The sequence below is a fragment of the Equus przewalskii genome, chromosome 14, assembly GCF_037783145.1.
Source record: "Equus przewalskii isolate Varuska chromosome 14, EquPr2, whole genome shotgun sequence".
Lineage (NCBI taxonomy): Eukaryota > Metazoa > Chordata > Mammalia > Perissodactyla > Equidae > Equus > Equus przewalskii.
Genome location: NC_091844.1, coordinates 78,711,550 through 78,733,258, shown reverse-complemented (window position 1 = coordinate 78,733,258; position 21,709 = coordinate 78,711,550). Strand labels below are relative to the sequence as shown.

Below are 21,709 nucleotides of genomic sequence, written 5' to 3'. Positions count from 1 at the left end.
TTAACCCTGATGTCTGGAGGCAAGAATGTGATCAAACTGAAAAGGAAGGCTGTCCTTGCAAGCGGCTGGAGGCGCCACTGGTGGCCTGTCTAGATGGTGCTGTTTTATGTGACTTACATTCTGCACAGGTAAAAGAAGAGAGAAAAGGGCCTTTACGGGCGAGGCAGGAGCCGCAGTTAAAAGGCAAGTGATATCCATACCAATAAAAAAAGGCAAGGAGGACATGCTGATAATGGCATAAACTGTCTAAAACGTAAACACAAAACCAAACACTTGGTGGTAGCCATTAATACACACATCCAAATTCTTACTTTTCTATGCAATGTCCCTGCCAGGAATATTATGGGATGGTGTATGCCTAACCTAAGAGAGCACGTGAGAGTGTGTGTGTGCGTGTGTGTGTTTGAAAGATAGCTGACAATGTGTACGAAGAGAGGTGGCTGACAATCTAAACGCATCCACCGAGGGCAGTGGATGTTCAAGTCACAGAGCTGGGATTGAGGGAGGCTTGTTATGTCACCAAGAGGGAGGGGGAGGGGCACAGAGGCCTCACATGGCCCCCTAGAGGGTAGGCAATCTTGTCAGGCCAAGTAATGAGTGAGTGACCTGAGAGGGTTACTTTAAAAGGGCCTGAATCCCCACGTCACTCCATGGGAACTATCTGGAAAACAGTCTCCCCCGTGTGACTCTGCCAGGCACACTGTTGAAAAGGGGAATTGAAGCCAAGGGTATCAGATTTAACCCTGTGGATTCAAAAAACACTTGCCGGAAATAAACGTTATGACTTTGTCTTTCTTCCTTTTGTTCTTTTTTTCACTGAAGTTTCTCTCTCTCTTTTTTTTGTTAAGAAGCTTTTGTTATTCTGTGTCTCTGGAATAAGAAGTAGGATCTTATTCTGGTTCTCCATTCCCCAATGTCTTCCCTTTGGAAACCAAAGCTTAAAAAAACAGTCTGCATTCAAGAGACCCAAGTTGCATTCTTCTGTATATTTGGCTGGAACTTCACTAAGAAAAACACTGCCTTCTAATCTCCTTGAGATGTCTCCAGTGGGACAAGACTGAGGGACCCTACTGCAAGGGGATTAACGCAGTGCTTGTTAAGATCCCTTTCATCACATGGGGCCAGGGGCCAGGTCAGCATCACCTGAAAGCAGCGGCCCTGCCGACAGCAGCTCACCAGGGAGCCGCTGCCTGAGAACTGACGGCTGTGATTAGAACAGCAGCAGTTAGACGTATCCTCTAGAAAGTGGCTGAGTGTTTCCCATGCAGCATCTCTCTGCCTGCTCTGCTATCTGATGCATCTGCAGCTGCTCAGGCAGTTACCTCAGCCTGGAATACCCTTACCCACCTCCTCCTTCTAACAGACTCTTACTTCATAGGCCAGAGCCAAGGTCACCCCTTGTGTATTCTGCCCTGACTTCCCTAGGCAGAATAAACCACTCCCTCCACCTTGCTTTCTGCATAGAACTTACTATTCCATAGTATAGTAAGTAGGGCTATGGGCAAGCTGGTCTCTCCTGCAAGACTCTGAGCTCCTTGGGGTTGGAGGTTATTTCTTACGAATATCTAATTCCTCATGACTTAGGACAGAGCATGGCCCACAGTAAATGAGCAGAAAATAAATAAATTTCTCTTTAGAATAAGAGGCCTAAATTAGCCACTGCTGTAGCTGCCTTACTACTTAAAGACCACAGGAGAGGGGTTTAGAGAACTGTGCAAGGGAAAAGGCAGAGCAAGCAGAGGGTCTTGCTTGCAATGCTTTTCCCCATTCACCTCTATGGCGTATCCTTTATTCTTTCACTCAGACCGTGGGCACACAGCAATGTGTGGAAATAAACTATAAAGGCATCTGGGAGATGAACTACGATTTAGAGCCAGAGTGGAATCCTGGGTCTATTTCCAGGTCTATGACTCTGGGAAAAGTCAATTTCTCTCTCTGAGGCTTTCTATCCTCATCTGAAAATGGCAACAACATATACAGCCATCAAAAATAATAATCATTAGGGGCTGGCCTGGTGGTGTAGTGGTTAAGTTCGCATGCTCCACTTTGGCAGAGGGTTCACAGGTTCGGATCCCAGGCACAGACCTACACACCACTCATCAAGCCCTGCTGTGGCAGCATCCCACATACAAAATAGAGGAAGACTGGCACAGATGTTTTAGCTCAGCAACCATCTTCCTCAAGCAAAAAGAGGAAGATCAGCAACAGATGTTAGCTCAGGGCCAATATTCCTCACCTAATAATAATAAAAATAATAATAATCATTAAATCTACAAAGATAAATAGAAAGAGTTATAATAGCAAGTAAATAAAAGAAAATAAAAGTGTTCATAGATTTTGATTAAAACTATACAAAAATGTATGTGTACTGAACAATAACTAGAAGGTAATATGCAAATAAAAACAATTATATTACTGAATGGAAGTATGCTGAATTTTCTCAAACACATCTTTATTATTATTATATAATATTTTCTATTAAAAAGAGAAAATTGGGGTGAGGCCTTACAGGCTGACCTGGCTATTAGACATATGAAGATCTTTGTAAATTCTGGGAAGTACACAACTGTTAATTTGCTCTTGCTATTATTCCTATTGCTACCCTTGCACCGCAATGAGAAAAGTCTTTCAAAAAATGGCATCAGAAACGTGCCTTTATAGACTTAATGAAGCCCGTACACTCTCAGCACTCAGAAAAGACAGAAGACATAAGAAGCTGTGTAAAAAACAGCATAATATATACACTCTAGGATTTTCCAAGCAAATCAGCACAGTTACCCTCTTGGGGATGTGAATCCCTTCTCCCCCAAGAAGCTCGAAGCAGTTCCCCTCCCCGGCCCCCCTAGGAAGGGGCTAAGACAAGAGCGTGCTCTGCAAGGCACACGGGGCTCAGGGAGAGGTGAATGCCCTGCTAGAGCTGACAGGCAAGCATACAGCTGGGGAATCCAAGTCTCCACGTGCACAGCCACTCTTCAGTTATACAGAAAATCCTCGGCTCTTTCTTCAGAAACGCCTAGAAATGTTGCTTAGCCTTGGGAGCTTCATAAATAGGGATATTAAAAGTAATTCCAAGACTCTGAGGAAAGCCATTAATGAGATACACAGAGTTGTTCCCGTCTTACCCTTTGTCCACACTCGCACGGACAGCTGCAACAACACCTTCGAGGACCTGGAGTGGGTCCCCTGGCCCACCGAGGTCAGCACTGCCTCCACTATGAAGGGAAAGAGAGAAGAGCCGATTCAGAAGAGGGTTACTCAAGCCTCAGAAATAAGCTTGGCATTTACGCTCAGATGAACCTAGTTGGACCCCGACATAGCATACGGCCAGCTCACAGCCATCGGGGGCTACGTAGTCAACAAATGTACTGTGCCCGCTACTATAGGCTGAGGATACGGAAATGAAACATTTTCTGTCCTTAAGGAGCTCACACTCTAATATATCCTTCTTTTCTTATCAATAGAATAACAAAACCTATTCGCATGCTGTCATTCAAAAAACATTCAATGAACATCAAATACATGAGTTATTTTAGACATTAAATATGAAATAATCATCTAAATTCTCCAGTTGACCTTTTCTTCAAGATACTAATTTTTACATGGTACTTTCCAGGTATCAGGCACCGTTAAGCGCTTTACATACATTCTGTCATTTAATAATCCCAACAGCCCATGAGACAGGTACTAGGACTATGCTCATTTCACAAATGTGATGTCTAGAACTCCAGCGAATTTTGAAAATGCAACAAAGGAAAAAGAAGTTTTAGGTAAGTTTTCTGAATAATGTAAGCGATATGATTGAAATCAACTGCTGGATTCAGTTACTTTCATGCCTTTGTTATTTTATGCCCACTAAATTTTCCTAACTTCCTAAAGTAAACGTTATGAACATTGTCAACAGAAATTTCTTTTCCTTTGAAAAAGAGGTAGCTGAACTCCTGATGTTCCCTCTCCTTCCACTGCTGAGATTGAGTTCACATTTATTCAATGTCTTCTGCGTGCTAAGTATACTATTTATTAGACCAGAACCAAATCTTTAGTATTAGAACTTGGGGCAGGGAAGGAGAGAGAAGTGTAAATTCTGTCAGAATTTTATAAATGTAAAAATATCATGTCATATTTTATTTCAATTATTAATGAAAATGTGCAATGTTTCGGAAATCAACTAAATTCATCAATGGACTAATTTTTCAAAATGTTCATTCTTGTGAGCTTCATCTAAATCTTGATTTAAGAAACAATAAAAAGATAACTATGAATCAAAAGGTACAAAATGTGCCAAACAAGTATCTGTCATTATCTGAAAGAGGAAAGTCATTCGTATAACCACCACCAACAAAACATAATGTTAATAATAGAACAAAGCTTTATTAATTTGGCATTTGTTATTTCTTAGAAACGTTATGATACTTTACTTCTCTCTCTATATATAAAATTACCAGATACCTCAGAGCATTAAGGTGAAAGCTGTATGAGGTTGGGTAACTAAATTGATAAAGGCTCATTTGATTTCGGTTCAGCTGCTGAAAACTGACATGCATTTAATCAAAAAGTTCCTCAAGAGCAATACAGAATTACAAAGAATGCTTAAAAGGAGAATAAATTAAACACAACTAAATCTTTTAGCCTAATTGCATTATTCACAGAAAGCACTTGATGCTTTATTATTTTCTTAGCTTAACTTTCCCCCCCTTTCTAATCCTCTTGGATGCATTCCTACAAAGACCAGCAGATCGACATAAAGCTGGAATTTCTCAATTGCCAGTTCTATGCCATTAATTGCAGGTAAATAATGTCCTAAGACACTTAACAGATGTCTAACTTCTTCAGTATATGATTAACCTTGCCTTCTGTACTTCAAAAGGATCTTCTGAGAACCATTTTCCCACTGCTACACAGAAGGGGAATTAGAAAAGGCAAGAGCTGAAAAAATCCACATTGAAGTCACATGACAGTCTGACACTTAGCTGCTTCACATGCCATTTTGGCCTTTCCCTTATTTCAAGAATAATTTAGGGGGAGGAGGTGTCTAACCAGAAGTTAGCTAGTTTCTTGACATATTACACACAATACCAATGATCAAACATTTTCTTGGTTCTCTGTTCTCAAGACACAAGAATTTGGGAAATCTAATAAAAATCTCCTTCTCCACTTCTGTAAAGTACTTCATAGTTTATAAAATGCTTCTACATGCATGATGATATTTTATCTTCATAACAACCATAAAACAAGCACTATTATTGGCAAAATATCACCTCAGGTTTTCCTCAATGACTATTTTATAGCTTACCTCAATGCAGAAATTATTTTCATTATTGCACTCTGTACTATATCCTTGGGTGAAATGTCAAGAGGGCCCACAGCCACCTCTAGCAGCTGCTGAATCATTCTTAGAGGCTGACCATCTAAACACATGGCCACAGCTTGATCATGAAGTTTCCCTTTTTCTGATCGGGACAGATCATAGATCTTACTGTATTTCTGCAGCGTCTCCTGCAAAAACATGGTATTCAACACCTAAATATCCAAGAGAAATTAAATGCCTACATGTACATAGCGAAGCATATTTAAACACTTCTCAAAGCAAATACATTCCAACCACAAACCACACTGAAGAACATGTAGTGTTCATTAAGAGCTTGGGCTCCAGGGTCACCAAGCTTGAGTGCAAATGCTTGTTTTACCATTTATTACTCAGTGGTCCTTTGTGATCTCAAATATCAGTATCTGTAAAGTGAGGATGAGGACAACAGGTTCTTGTGAATAGAGGGTATTGTGAACATTAAATGAGATAATAAAAAAGTGAGTCCTTACAAAGTAATGCTCATTAAGGGCAAGTTTCTCTATTATTATCCTTGTGCTACAACCACATAACAGTTATAACTGACTGAACATCTAGTATGTAAACCCAGGTATTGTACGTATGTTATTTAATTTAATGCTTAGAACAATTCTGCAAGGAGTTATAATTAGCTCCATTTTATCAAAAAGAAAATTGAAGACCAAAGATGTCACGTGGAAATATATGCCCAAAGTCACACACCCTGTCATTAAGGGAGCTAGGATTAGAATACAAGTCTCCTTTCCCCATCCACCGTGTCACACTGCCTGTCCCTCTTCAATAATATCTGTAAAAACTAATGCGACAACAAATAATTCAAGAAATAGGACACAAACTATTTTTTTTCATTATACCAAATACGGTCACTTAACATTAATAACACTTTCCAAGTTCTTTATCATTTCGCAAGTAATCCTGAATATACTGTTTGGTCTTTCAAAAGAACCATGTGAAAATCTAAACATTGACCAGACATTTGATGATATTAAAAAATTACTATTAGTTTTTTCAATTGTGGTAATGTTGTATTGATTATGTTTAAAGGGACCTTTCAGAAATAGATATGGAAGCATTTATAGATAAATTGAAAAGATGACTGGGATTTCCTGTAAAATAATCCACTGGAGCGGGGTGAGGGCAGGTAGGGTATGCATGAAATAGGATTGCTCACGTTTCGATAATTGTTGAATCTGAGAGTTGGGCACATGAGAGGTCGTTTACTGTTCTCCCCATTGTGAAACTTTCTATTAAAAAAGAAATGTGCGTGAGTTCGGTAGGGTAATTACTAGCGTCCCTACCGAGACGGGGGGGAACAGAGGCTCCACAAGATGAAGGCCTCTAATTCAGACTGCACCAACTGTCTTGAGTATATCAGATGTTCTTTCACTGGGGATATTACTAAAGAGGTTACAATCAAGGCTCAAACTTAAAAGGGACAAATGTACAAGGATGAAGGTTATTTCCAGAGTTTGCTATGAAAGGTGCCAAAATAAAATCAAATAACATCCAATTTAGGAACCATAAGAGTCCATTACAGGCCATCCACAGTCTGACTGAACAGCATTCGCAAGTAGCCATTTGGTGTTTTTAAATCACAGCCTAGTTGAAACAAATGGCTGTTTTTGTTACCAACTCTTTCTGCTCTCTACTCATTGAAAGACAGACCATGTTCCCAGGAGAGTGATGACAATTCTCCAGATTTACATATAATATATCTGATTAAAAAAATAAATAAGAAGTATTTTAAAATTTTTATACGAATAAGTATAAATCCCTTTTACTTGAAGATTCAGAGTTTACCCTCGTTCTTATAATTACGGACTATCAGACTGTAAATGTCAGCAGGATAAAATCCAGACTGGTAAAGCCAATTTGTTCCCTGCAAAGGCTTCTATATTGCTCATGCCATTATTTAATGTTATTCATTAGACAGGCTAATAGGCATTGAAAAATACAAAATGAAATAAAACTGCTTTCAAACTTGAATTCTTCCCATTATCTTTTCCATGAGGGGTGTGCATTTATGTGTCTCATACAAATTTTGGAGACTTCCATTTGTTTCATTATCTGAACTCCTCTCCGCTGAGTGATCTTTCTATTCAGGCATATTTTTTTACAAGTAAGAACATAATTCAATAAACATGTAAGGTCTAAGAAAAATAAAAGAGGAGGTTAGCAGCCACTCACAGGATCATTTACCATAGCATTAAAGGGGCAAATGGAATATGATTTATATATCTAAACATTGTCTCCACCTATATGAAAACAATTTACTTATTGATTTGTCGACTGTTCAGTTATGGAAAGGAACATCTAAAAATCCCACGACTGTGTTGTGTGTGACAATATAGAACAAAAGTGCCGAAGCTACCGTGGGTTTCTCCACGCAGCCTTACGCACTGGTCCTCAGACCCCCTCAGGTCAGGGGCTCCCGTCTCTCACAGAGCGCTTTTAGAGACACCATGAAGGTCTCAACTAGAAATCAACTAGGAACAATTCTACTAGGCAAAACATTCACATCGATAATAAAGTATGTTGGAAACATGCAACATAAAAACAAGATGAGAACATACAAAACATAATGTGCCAAAGTAGGCATGGGTGGCTATTTCAGAATTTTCCTAAAAATTAGGGGAAAAAAATCTTCCTTATTCAGTTGGAGAGCAAGACACCTACCAGCTGGAAGTGGAGCTGGCAAACCATCATCTTTTCATCATTTCTCAGCTTTAGGGACCTCTCCCTTCACCCTAGCACCCATCCTGGGTTCAACGCAGGCCCCTCTTCTCCCACCCCTCCCCCTCCACATCTCTCACCTCCCCCAGGTTATCGATTATGTTAAGTGGCCTAAAATCCTTTCTGAAGAAGTGAGAACTGAATTGACAATCAAGTGATAATGAAGAGGCTAAAGGACAGAGGTTTGAGGACCATTTTCAAGGTATCTGCAAGACTGAAAACCCAATCAAAACAACTAACCCAGCTTTAAAGGATAAATGAAAGAATATACTGATGTTATCTGAGTGACTGAACATATGCAAGTGCTCATTTCATTACCTGTTCACTATTCTTCAGAGAAATGATGAAGCTGTGGTTGAGGGTTTCCAGGTGAGCAAGCGATTTCTCCAGATGATTCAAAGCATCAGCATAGGTCACTCTAGAATCACTAACTTCTTGAATGTCTTCTTCTGAATTTCTTTTCTTTGGCTTCTCAATAAAATGTTTGACTGTCTTAATAGCCTTTCTAGTCATCTCTTTACGTGCTTCCACAGATAGCTTTAAAAAACAAGGTATTAAACAACAGTGAAACAAACCAGCCCTACATTATTGTACAGTTACGCGTCACTTAACAATGAGGATACGTTCTGAGAAAAGTGTCATTAGGCAATTCTGTCATTGTGTGAACATCATAGAGTGCACTTACACAAACCTAGATGGCACAGCCTACTACACATCTAGGCTCTATGGTACTAATCTTATGGGACCACTGTCATATACACGTACATACATCATTGACCAAAACGTCCTCACGCAGCGCTTAACTGTGTATGGCGTATTTAACAAGGCATTAGTGAGGTAGAGGGAACAAAAGTGGAATTTTAATACATACAACTTTAACCAATGAATAAGACTTTTCTCATACTAGTTCTTCTTATGTGAAGAAAACAAAAACAGTAAGGTACCACTTGCACTATTAAGTTAGCAAATATAGATTTTTTTAAAATGCTAATACCCAAAAGCAGGTGGTGTTGTGATGAGTATTCAAATAGATTACTGGTCCCAGTGCAAAAAGGAGGAGTCATTTCTACAACCATAACTCCCAGTTCTGATAATTTATTAGAAGGAAATAATTCGAAAGAAGAAAAAAGTACAGGCATGAAGATTTTAACTGGAATAAGACTATAAAAATACAACTTCAAAAGCAATCTGTCTAATAATAAGGGAAATAGTACCTAGCTTATGATAAATTACTAGATAGAATATTATGTAGTCATTAACATTAGAATTATAAAAACAATATGGCGATTTGGAAAATATTTATCATAAAATGTTAAATTTTAGCAATCAGAAATTATGAAACTGTCCATACCATGCTCATACTAAAATCTGAACCACATTGTGCATATGGCTGAAGACGAAAGAATATATATATATACACACACACATACACAATATTAGTGACTATTAGGTTAAAGTGTTGGGATTATGACAATTCTGTTCTTCTCAACTGTCCAGAGTTTCTATAACAACACTGTTTTTACTCATTTACTCACCAAGTATTTCTTGAATGCTGATATGTGAAAGGCACTGTGTTAGGTATGCAAGGGTTATATTTTTCTAATAATATTAAAAATATTACACTCACTTGCCCTCAAGAATACAAAATTAAGTCTTAACCCATTTTGATGGAGGCACCACAGACCTCTGAGCCATGCTGGGGCCTTTTTAGGCCCTGCCAATCTGCACCTCTTTGGATCAATAAGTAATCTATAGGTATCATTATCCAGTCTCCCTTTTTTCCCCAGCCATGGCAGTTGAGGAGGGTATAGGTCCCAAATGACCCAACAGAAAATGGTAGAGCTTCCATCAGCCTGGATCCTAAGTGACATTGTGGTATAGATCCCTTTGCAGTCTCTTATTGGATTAGGAGCATGAAGGAATATTATTAACCTTTGTTGCCTTAAGCCACTGTGATTCTGGGGTTAATTTGTTACTCCAGCATTACCTAGTAGCAGAGTGATATTCTTAAAACATGAATCTGATTATGTCAGGCCTCTGTTCAAATCTGTTTATGGGCTTCCCAATTCACTAAGAATAAAACCTAGGCTTCAATGCCCAATTTGGCCCTATATAATTTGCTCTTCACCTCACTCTACCTGTCTGACCCTATACCCTCCCTTTCTCCACACTCTCATCCTCTCCAAACACACTGACCTCCTTGCAGTCCCTCAGAGCCTTTCCACTGTTGGTCCCTCTGCTTGAAATGTTCTCCCAGGTATCCTCATGGTTCTTGTTCCTGTGCTTCCCTAAGGACTCGGCACAAACATTGCCATCAGAGAGGCCCTCCCTAACCACTCTATAAAGCCAGCACTCCCTGCATCCTTAACTGGTCTCTTTCTCCTTACCCTGCATCATTTTTTCTTCATATCTAATATGTTGTGTTTCTATTTGCTTACTGTCTGTCCCCAATTTGCTTATTCCCAGAGCCCAGGATGGTGGCTCATAAGTAACAAATGCCATACCTATTGAATGAATAGATGAAGAAATGGATGAATGACAACATTTCACAGAGACAGAAGAGCAAAAGCAGAGTTGCAGAAGTGGGAAAGCTTATGATATACATGTAATCACTAGTGAGCATTGTAATTTGGATACAGCAGGTGTGTGAAGGGCCAGACAGAAAATATGTTAGGCTTTGCAGGTCACATATGGCCTCTGTTGCATATCTTTCTGTTTGTTTGGTTGGTTGGTTAGTTTTTATTATCCTTTAAAAAGATGTGAAAACCAGTCTTAGGTAAGGGCTGTACGAAAACAGGCTGTAGGCTGAATCTGACCTGTGGGCCACGGTTTACCGATCTCCTGATCTGTCATATTAAAAAGCTACAGCGGGAAAGATGAACTGAGAATAAATTCTAAGTGCTCTTGAGGGCAGTGCCAGGCTAGCTACGGAATCTGAACTACAGGAATTCAGAAGGCACTGAAGGCAGCTTGTTCACTGAAGACAATTACATGGAAATGTCTTATTGGCTCCCCATTTAAAAACACACTATAACAGACTTTTACATCAAATAAAAATATGAAAGTACAGGTATCTGAGAAAAAAATGTCATCCTTTCTCAAGCCTCCTTTTGCCAGTCTTTCCAGAATCAATTCAGAGCCCACTCCTCTGGAAGCGTCCCTGACATCACGTTCTCCTCGTGTTACAAACCACTCCCGTGCGTGCCTAAGACACTCTGTGCCTACCTGTATCAGAGAATGTATCACACCACCTTAAAACCTTTTGGTTACTTGTGCATCTCCCTCAGTAAACAATGAGATCCTTCAGGGTAGAACCTGGGCTTTTCAAATCTAAGTAACCCCAGCAGCCAATATAACGTTAAGAACATTGCAGACAAACAGAAAATAGTTGCTAAATTACTAAACAACTCTGATCAATATACAGGAGAAAAAAGAACCTTTAAAAGCGCAATGAAATGACTTGTTCTCAACATGTTCCTAGAAATGTACCCGAAGTCTCTAATTTACTGGTGACTCTGCAGGATCCTGTTCCTGTAAGAGGGCCCTAGGAGGCTAAAATTGCAAAAGGACATTTTAAAGGACTTAAAACAAAAAAATTGGAAGCAGACGTATGCCATCAGGACAATGCCAGTCCGTGGTGATCAGAAGTCACCCAGGAAGAGGCACGAGGACACTAAACGAGCGATGACTTTCAGTTTATTCATTCAATACACATCCAGTGAAAGTATGCTGTACATTTGCCTTGGGCTGGGTGCTGGCGACACAGACAAAATTAGATCAGGTCCCTGCCCCTGGGTACGTTAAAGCCTACCTGGAAATACAGAGAGATAAAAGACACGACAAAGAAGCACGATCATTATAAAAGTGCAATAGGGTAGATGTGAGATGCTACGGAGGGCCTTAGAAGGGGTACTTTGACCCCACTGGGCTGGGAGGTCAGGGGTTTCTCAAAGGAGGCTATTTCTAAAGAGAGTCCTCAAGAGTGAGAAGGCATTAAGGCAGGAAAGGAAGAATTCCCAGAGGTCACCAGGCCAAATGAGCAAGTGGGGAACCTGGGAGTGAATGGGCTTGGCTGGAATGTACAGCCAAGCAGAGGCCAGTCAGAGAACGAGGAAGAAGAAGGGCCTGTGGGCCAAGCTGGTGGGACCCGTCTTTATCACCTTTGGGCCTGGAAGGCATGAAAGGAAGGATCTTAAGCACATGAGTGACACAATCACTACTATCATTTGCAAGTAGTAGCTTGATTCAAAATGCACCAAGACGACTTTCATCATGTGCAAGTACTTTAAAGCTGATAACTCTTACTAAGCAGACACTTTTTTTTCTTTTTAAAATGAACATAGAGTGACTTTGAAGATAAGGCTGATATTTAGAAAATGGCAGGTGGCTTGAGAAAAATCCCGTTGCTACCTACAGAGTCAGGTGGAAAAATCAGGGTTTACACAGTTTACATTGCTAATAGCAACTATATGAAATAATGGGAAAATCAAGAGCAGAATTATCTTATTTGCATATTTTTTTAAACATCACAGTTAATTTGAGAGATTGAAAAAAATTTCCCTGACTAATAAAGGACAGACAGATATTCACTCTTTTTAGGTTCCCATGTTCCCATTTAAAATCTCACACTACTTTTCTTCCATCTCTCCCTCCTCCTTTTCAAGCACAAGCTTCAATATTTACCATATGCTAGGCATGGTCTTGGCAGAGGGGATATAAAGGTAAATTAAGACACAATCCCTATCTTTGAAGAACACACACCCTCATGGGAAAGCCAAACACAAAAATAAATGTTTATAAAATGTGACAGAAGTATAAACTAATTATGTGGGTGCACCAAGAAAAAAAAATCTGTCTTAGAAAGGCAAGAAAGTTTTTTGGTTTTGGTGAGGAAGATTGGCCCTGAGCTAACATCTGTTGCCAATCTTCCTCTTTTTCTTGAGGAACATTGGCCCTGAGCTAACATCCATGCCAATCTTCCTCTGTTTTGTATGTGAGACGCCGCCACAGCATGGCTTGATGAGCGGTGTGTAGGTCCACCCCTGGGATCTGAACCTGCAAACCTTGGGCCGCTGAAGCAGAGCATGCGAACTTAACCACTACGCCACTGGGTCGGCCCCAAGAAAGTTTTTACTAAGGAGGTGACACCTGAGCCAGGACTTGAAGGATAAGCAAGAGTTCAGGGGGAAGAAGGTGGTGGAGTAGATTTCAGGCAGAGAGAGCAGCATAAGGACTTAAAAAAAGGCTTGTATAAGAAACAGTGTTCTATGGCTGTGACTCTCAACCTTTTATTGTGCTCCCAAACACCTGAGGGACATAATAGACTCTCACCAAAAACAGCGGCTCACGACCTCAGGAAGCCTCAGGGGAGTGGAGGAGTGGATGCAGAGCAGTGGCTAACAGAATATTTGGGAAACCAGGAAGAATTTTTTTTTAAAAGAACCAAAATACCCCAGGAGTTTGATCCTTCATAGCTCCTCCTCAAACCCACTGCCAAGAAAACTCAGACACTCTTCCTTTTCCGGTCTCACTCCCAGGCCAAATCTGGAAGGTCACTGTTCTGGGGGTAAGGAAAAGTCCTTGGGGGCGTAAACGGAAGGTCTGTGAGTGTTCAGGCAAGGGACCGTCCTGCAGGAGACAAGATGTAAAGGGGCGCTGGGGAAACTTACATAGTCTTCTTTAGGTCAATGGTCTTCAGACTGGGGTATATGTGCCACCAGCACACACGGCCCTTTCGAAGGCTACCGGGTGCAGATAGTTTTAAAGAAGTCAGTTTCTCAATTTTCACCCTCGCTAAATGCTCTTTCCAAAACTGATCTTCTTGAGAACGTGCCTGAGGTCAGGGTGTCAAGCCTGTTCTCTCAACTTCCCTTTCACGATGGGCCTTCCTCCACTTACACAAGACAGGCAGCCTCGCCTCCTTCCTCAGTCTGACTCTGACACCTTGTCTAAAAAGCTCCAGAACACCAAACAAAGGGAAAATTAAAAACGCCATGTGTGACAGGACTCCAAGGACTGGATAACAAATTTCTTTTTGCACATCACAAGGTTTCCCATTCTTTGTTTTCAACAAAATTTATGAAGGATCTAATTGAGTCAGTTGATAAATCATTAAAAATAATTTTTAATAATAGATCGCTATATGATTTTTGGTTGATAACTTGGAGGGTATTCAAAGAATTGAGTGGCACTGCCATGACAAAATTCCTTCCTGACGCACTTACGTGAACCAGGTGTTTCATATTCATATCTACACAAATGTAAAATGGAAAGAATTGACGTTGACTGCAATCTCAATCTAGCAACAAGTAACAGTCATCCAAGGGTACATAAACTAATTAAAAACAATGTTTAAAGCCCTACCCACCTCATTAAGATGTATATTTTAAACACAATCTTATTTTTATAATTAATACTTATTTATCAAAAATTTTAACACATCTATGTTGTTCTGATCAAATGTGTATTGCAATAATTGAAACAATAACTCAATACAGAATAATTTTTCAAAAAATCTTAGAGACCTATGGTCACAAGAAAAACTTTAAATGTTAATTTCTACTTATATAATAATTTTGATGCAGAGAAACAACTTTTAAGCATAAAACCACTGTATTTGATAAAATTAGATGAAAGTAAACTGCAGAAACTCTCGGCACAAAATGGCTCTGTCCAGACTCCTTCACTAAGAGACCAAATTAGCTTGCCTTCTAGCAGTTTAAGGCCGTGTCTCTGTGATGACCACAGTTCCTCTTAAAACGCCTGCCTGGAAAGCTCGATGCTGCCAGTAGAACTTACTGTTTGTTCCACCAAAACCTGGTGATGGGCCAATAGCCCCCTGCACCCCCTCTTAGAGCAGTAATTTTAGAAAGCTTGTGATTATAAATCCTTCTCCAGCCTCTCTGAGATCTAAGTATTCTCCCACCCAAAACTATCTCCTCAAGGACCAGGGAGCTCTCTCTCTGAAAAGCAAACATTCAAGGAGAAAGCTCTTGCTCCCAATCCCCGTGGGAGGGTAAGGGCTTAACCGCAGTGGGCACCTGTCTCCAACATGCACAACAATCTTCCGTTAGAAAAACAGAGAAGTTTGCTTCTCTTCCAGATAAGAGTCCATTGGACCAGATGGCCTCGTCATGGGGACCCCCACTGCACTCCAGGGCCTCTGCATTAGCACACCCCGGCATTTAGGCAGTCACAAAGTTGAACTCAGTTTCTGCGGCCTCTCTTCCCTCCTGCAGTAGTTAATACTAAATAAAATCTGTCCTTACCACCTTAACTGGAGTCTGGCTTTATTTCTCTTTGACAAAAGAAACAGTAGAAACAGTCTGAGAAAAAGGAAAGATGTAACTTTTCTAACTGTTCAAGGTGTGCTTGTTTTTGTACTTTTTTTTAAAGGGACAGAGGCAGATATCAAACTGCTATGCTAATACAGATTACCCTGGATACACATACAGCTATGTAAGAGTTTTACTTTCAATGTCAATATTTAAAATATTGGAAACTACATCATCCTTTGTAACTATCTAAAATTATGAAAAAAATTTTAGATATCAAGTGCTATGGTCTGAATGCATGTGTCTCTCTAAAATTCGTATGTTGAAATTTTAACCCCAAAAGGTGATGGTATCGGTAGGTAGGGCCTTTGAGAGGAACAGGATTAGTGCCTTATAAAAGAGGTTCCAGAGAGATCTTTAGCCCCTTCCACCACTTGAGGACACACAGCAAGAACGTGCCGACTACGAACCAGGAAGAGGGCCCTCACCAGATCTCCACCACCACGCTGGCGCCTTTCTCTTGGACTTCCAGCCTCCAGAATTGTGAGCAACAAATTTCTGTTGTTTATAAGCCACCCAGTGTGTGGCATTTTGTTATAGCAGCCCAAATGGACTAAGTGTACATCAAGTGTGTGAGAAGATACCCAAGTTATTTTAAATTCTCTCAGGTACACGCATAGAAAAGTTGAAAGTCCACTGCTCTGGAGCACTGTTTTCCTGAAGTGTGATTTTTAGACCACCTGCATTGAAATCAACCGGGTGCTACTACAAACATGCAAATTCCTGAGTCTTTGTTAGACTGACTGATTTAATCTGTGGGGTTGGGGAAGGCACTAGCATTGGTGGAAGGAAACCTGTGCTTTGCACAAGCTTCTCTTGGTTGACTCTAATGGCAATGGAAGAGTATGACCCAATACTGCAATCTCTGGGGACTTCAAGCTTCTGAGGGACCCAATCAATTGGCTGGTGGTGAATGTGGGATATGGCTAGAGGTGGCAACTGAGGCTGGAGGCTGAGGGACAGTAAGGAGGTCACTGCATAGCCTAGACAGGTTGGGGCGGTGGGGTGAGAGAAGATGGCAGTTTCGGATTTAAACAATCTATGTAAAAGAACTAGGACACCAACATTCTGTCTTGAGTTAGCTGCCAGAGTACGCACTTCCCCTGATGTATGTAGCCAGGGCCTGTCAGTTGACCCAGCAGCTTCTAAACTTCTTTGTCCAAGACCCATATTAAGAAATATTGTATATCAAAACTCCATATCACAATATATGTATATACATATATGCATATATTCAAAGCGAACAAAAGTTTCATGAAACAACACAACCCCCACTCTGGGGAGATACATTTTGATATTTTCTATTTTAACCTACAGTCTAGTGTTCTTGTTTGTTTTTAAAGCTGATCACAACTCTTTAATTACAGGACTCACTAGTGGGTTATAACTCAGTTTGTAAAACACCTGCAAATCTGCTCCCATCATGACAAGATGACTTGCAGGGGCCAGCAGACACTGGGGCTACAAATGAGGTATCAAATTATCTAAGCTAGATTTAACTGACTTCATTAAGAAAAAAAATCATGTTATGTTTTACTGATAGCATAACAGGTCATCTCTCTCTGAGCTGCCACTGAACGCTGCCCATATGCTTTATTTCTATGTCTACTTTCCTTACCAGATTATGAGGTCCATCAAAGCAGGACTCATGTCTTCACTTTTTATTCCTAGTGCTTAGTACAGCATTTTAAGCACTGTTTTAAAATTGTAAATACAAAACATTATGAAACAGTATCTTAAATATTATCAGCAGAAAATGAAAATTGAGAGGTTTTAAAAAATTTGCTTTAAGATAATTAATTAGGGGGCCAAGCCCATGGCCGAATGGTTAAAGTTTCACGTGCTTGGCTTTGGCGACCTGGTTCGCAGGTTTGGATGCCAGGTGCAGACCTACTCCGCTCATCAGCCATGCTGTGGAGGCATCCCACATAGAAAGTAGAGGAAGACTGGCATAGAAGTTAGCTCAGGGCTAATCTTCCTCAAGCAAAAAAAGGAGGAAGATTGGCAACGGATGTTAGCTCAGGGCAAATGTTCCTCACACACACAAAAAAAGTTAATTAGATAGTCAAACACAAAAATAGGAATGCATGTTTTATCACATTCAATTATACACTTAACAAAAAAAATCAACATAATTTTTTTCTTTTGCTTTAGCTAACAACTGCTTATATAATAAAAATGAATGATGCAGGACACAGAAGCCACTTTATCTTGGCCTTTTGCCTTGTACAATAACCACGGAAATATTATTGTTCTTTGGCAAAGTGTAAATGGGCCTATCTTTTTTACTATTCACTTTCAGCAGTGACATAGCTAATATATTTGTGTTTTTCAATAGCTTAAGGTCACCTTTATCTCAATAGAGAGAAACATGAAGAATGTCAGAAATGAGATGAAATGTTACTGCAATCAGTAACCAATACTACTATCCACTGTTGTTGTACATATACAGGTTTCGACAAAATCTGAAAGCATTCATTCACATTTTCCACTTAAAAATCTTCTCATATCATATGCATGCATATGATATACAACACAAACTGTTATCAAGATCATTTTAAGTAGATCAACAAATCTGTAGCAAAACCAAGTCTAAATATGAAAATCCAGGGGCCACAGGGATTGGTTCAGGGGGTGATCTCATCAGCATAAAGCTTAGAATTTTTGTTTGGTTTGGGGAGCACTCTCACTTTGCCTGGCCGGATGTGAATTAGGAAGCAACGTAGCCCCAGTTACTGCCGGTCACCGTACTAAAGCAAAGAACCTTAAGATGAAGCTAACACCACAGACAGCTGGATGGATGACCTTGATGACCACCCGCTGCTCAATCAGCCAACCCTGAAGTCAGCCCCACCTCTGGACCTTTGAGTTACACGAACCAGTACATTTTCTGGTCAGTTAAGCCAATTGAATTGGACTTTACTTGTGTCTAAAAACATTCTCAAATTAATCTATATTTACATAGTAGAGACTATCATTCCCCATTATACAGAGGAGAAAACTCAAAAGATAGAGCAATTTTTCCCAAGGTCAAGCTGGATGGGAACTCAGGAAGTTCTGACTATAAACCTGTCTCTCCCTCCATCACCAAGCTACCATTAAAAGAGCTTACAATGTGTCTAAGATCTAGCAAGATTCAATTCAATTCAATACACTGAGGGGCCACAATATTACCGTATGATATTTTCCAGATTGTCCTGGGTCACTGGTAACTTAAAATTATTTTGCTCTGTTCTCCTCCTGGTCAGTGGCATCAATCCCTCATAGTCTTTTACACACTAGGGCAGCATTAAAAATCCCTCATCAGACCATGTTTACTGGACAAAAAACTGGTTATATTATGATTAAGGAACTTTGCTAGGTGATTCAGAGGTAAAATGGTTAAATGTGGAATTTCCTTGAAGAATGTTTATAGAAATGCATTATTAAAACAAATACGGCACAGATGCCTGTACTATAGTAACAATCGTGTGAGTCTGCTGTCGATGCCTTAGCTGATCCATCATCATCTCCTACAAGACACTGCAATGGCCTTCACTCTGGAGTCTCCCTGTCTCCAGGCTGGTGCCTTCTGGTCCTTTGTCCAATCCTCACCAAAGTGATCTTTCTAAAGAGAAAATCTGACAGTGTCACTACCTGGCTTAAAATTTATGTCTAACAGATCCATGCCCAGGATGAAGTCTATACCCTTGTGCCAGGTGTACAAGAGCTTTCATTACTGGGCCCTTCCTTACCTCCTTAGCCTCATCCCTACACTTTCATTTATACTATATTTCTTGTGGTTAACTGAAGGTACCAGGTTATTTCATGCCTTACACTGTTAAATCTGTCTGGAATGTTCCTCCTTTTCTAACCTTTCCTTCTGTGGTACATGGCCAATATCCTCACTTATTAGCATTCAGCTCAAATCTCTCCTCTACCATAGGGCCTTTCCTGGCGATCTTCCTAGTCTCATTGACTCAACTATTAACCATTCTACCTTCCTTCTTCCACATCATTAGTCATCTATCACATCAATTATCCATCTTTCATTAATTTATTTGTTTACCATCTTCATCTATGAAGAGTTCCCCCTGGTTGTCAAGTGGGCAAAAACAACTGGCATCCTGAGATGACTGCAATTAGACAAGGATCTTCCCTTGGGTACCGAGACTTGAAAAGGCAGTAGGCACAGGCTGAGAGGAGAGGGCACGGTTTTTCATTACAAATTCCTTTGCCACACAGGCTGGTGAAAGTATTGATAAAATAGCAGCTAAAAGATAAGGAGTATCTTATCTTTTATGGATAAAATGGATATGGGGGAGTAAAAGGAGCCCACGTCACTGAAGAGTTGCGGTGGAACAACGAACAACTCAGAATGTGAAGTCGGCCAGAGAAAAGAGCATTTCAGTAGGGAAGTTATTTTCAGACTCCTTTTTTCTACTGCTTTTTTCATGTTAAAATATGCTTTGGTATTTGCTGCACATTATTCTGAGATTGTTTATTTATTCCTCTGTCTTCCCAAGATTTCCACCTCCTGTCGGTTTAGAGCCCACATGCTTCTCAGGAAGGCGAGCCTTCTCCTTCTTGCACTTATTCATGAAGACGCCCATAAAGGCTGCAGAAACATACTACCGCTCAGCGTCCCGCCAGACTCCACCTTGGGAGCAGAGGCATTATTATTTATGATTGGACTGCGCACATGGTCTTTTGGCCACTTTTCAATCTCTCTTACTAAATTATTACCTTGGCCAATTTGAAATAATTTTCCAAGCACAGAGAATGAGTTTTCAGCTTGCCAGTCAGGCTAATAATCATGATCATCCCAGATGGGCTTCTGCAGCCAAAATTTTCAGGCAAGGGAGAGAGTGGAAAGCAAGCTACTGGGAGCAGGCCCATACGTGAGTTCTGACTTGGTCACTTCCAGCTCGTAAGACACTGGAGCAGTCATTTAACTTCTTCAAGCTTTTATTTTCTTTCTGTTAAAATGGTGATAAAAGTATTTACCTCCCAGAGCTGCCAGGACAATTCACAGAGTAACATTACAATAAATATTCTCTTCTTTCTCGTTAGCATCTGTTTTGAAGGCTGAACGTGAAGAGGTAAATGGAGGAAACTGGTTAATCTAGGCCAGTATTTAGGTGCCACCTGGGGGGCTATAATAGACTTTTGGAAGGAAACATTAATTCCCCTTATCATTGACAGACATTTAAGGGTCAATTCTTAGACTTCTACAGGTCACAATATTCAGAGAGAATGCTCTATCCACAATCCTCCGTTGAGAAGCAGCCAGAAAGGGCCCATTACAAATAAGCTATCTGCTTGGCAACAGACCTCTTCATAATCTGACCATAGCTGATGAGCCCTAGGACTAGTGTGCAGCCGAAGGCAGCCATTCAGAGGCTGGACAACGACCTGTGGCGTGGCCCAGAGCTCTGTGCTACAAGTCTGCTCCATACTGGATAGTTACACACAACCAAAGAGATTCCTTTCTGGGGAAATTTCAATGTGAGCTTGTGTGGGAATGAGTGTGAGAGTGTGTGTGTATGGGGGGGCCATAGTGAGCAGGTTCACACACCTTCATGTCATGACTCGTCAATTGTTTGGGAGGTCTTGCTCACTGAAATGGTTTCCTTTCACTCATATTCTCAGTGTTGACACCTTGCTATTCTTACTATAATGCTCTATTAACTGAAGCAACCAGAGTGTGGGGGTTCCTCACAGCATGAAAGAACCAAATGATCACATAATTCTAAAGCATGGGGCACACTGTTATATTTGCCCCAGGGAAGACAAACACGTGATCGTCCTTTCAGTCTCTGAGCTCGCTCTCACTGCTAACCCCAAGCCCGATGCCCACTTCCATTCTGAGCCAGGTATGTATTTATAGATAAGATCTATGAAGTACTAGGAAAGTCCAGGCTGATCCCCAGGTCACGTCAATTCACACTTTCAAATACTTTACTCACGGAGCCATTTGTAGTTGCTACCCCCACAGAACCACCTTAGTTTTGTATTTCTAATGACTGTCCCCCAGCTGCCCTGCTAGCCTCTACAGATGTAACGTTATCAGCTCTAAGTCAGATTATTTAAAGAACAGTGAAGAAGTGAAAATGAACTTGTAAAATAGGGCTACAGTTTTTGTACAAATATCACATTTAGATCAAAGTTTCAGAATATGACAGACTTACGTTCAAATCCTGGTTCTGTCAGTTATAGGCTAGCAGTCTGGGGCAAGTTCCTTAACTTCTCTGAACGTAAGCTTCCTGATCCATAAACCAGGGGTGGCGGCATCCACCCCGCAAGGTTGTTATGAAGAGTT

The 21,709-nt window shown here is 40.5% G+C and overlaps 1 protein-coding gene across 1 annotated transcript in view; it reads right to left on the bottom strand.

The window, feature by feature from the left end:
- NBAS (NBAS subunit of NRZ tethering complex) overlaps positions 1–21,709 on the bottom strand; it is a 331,777-nt gene that overhangs the window by 45,009 nt on the left and 265,059 nt on the right. Inside the window, exons 45-47 of the mRNA XM_070574395.1 lie at positions 8,393–8,611; positions 5,291–5,493; positions 3,123–3,212 (exon numbers count right to left, since the gene is read on the bottom strand). Of these exons, the coding sequence (XP_070430496.1) occupies positions 3,123–3,212; positions 5,291–5,493; positions 8,393–8,611 (512 nt within the window). The remainder of the gene's footprint in view (positions 1–3,122; positions 3,213–5,290; positions 5,494–8,392; positions 8,612–21,709) is intronic.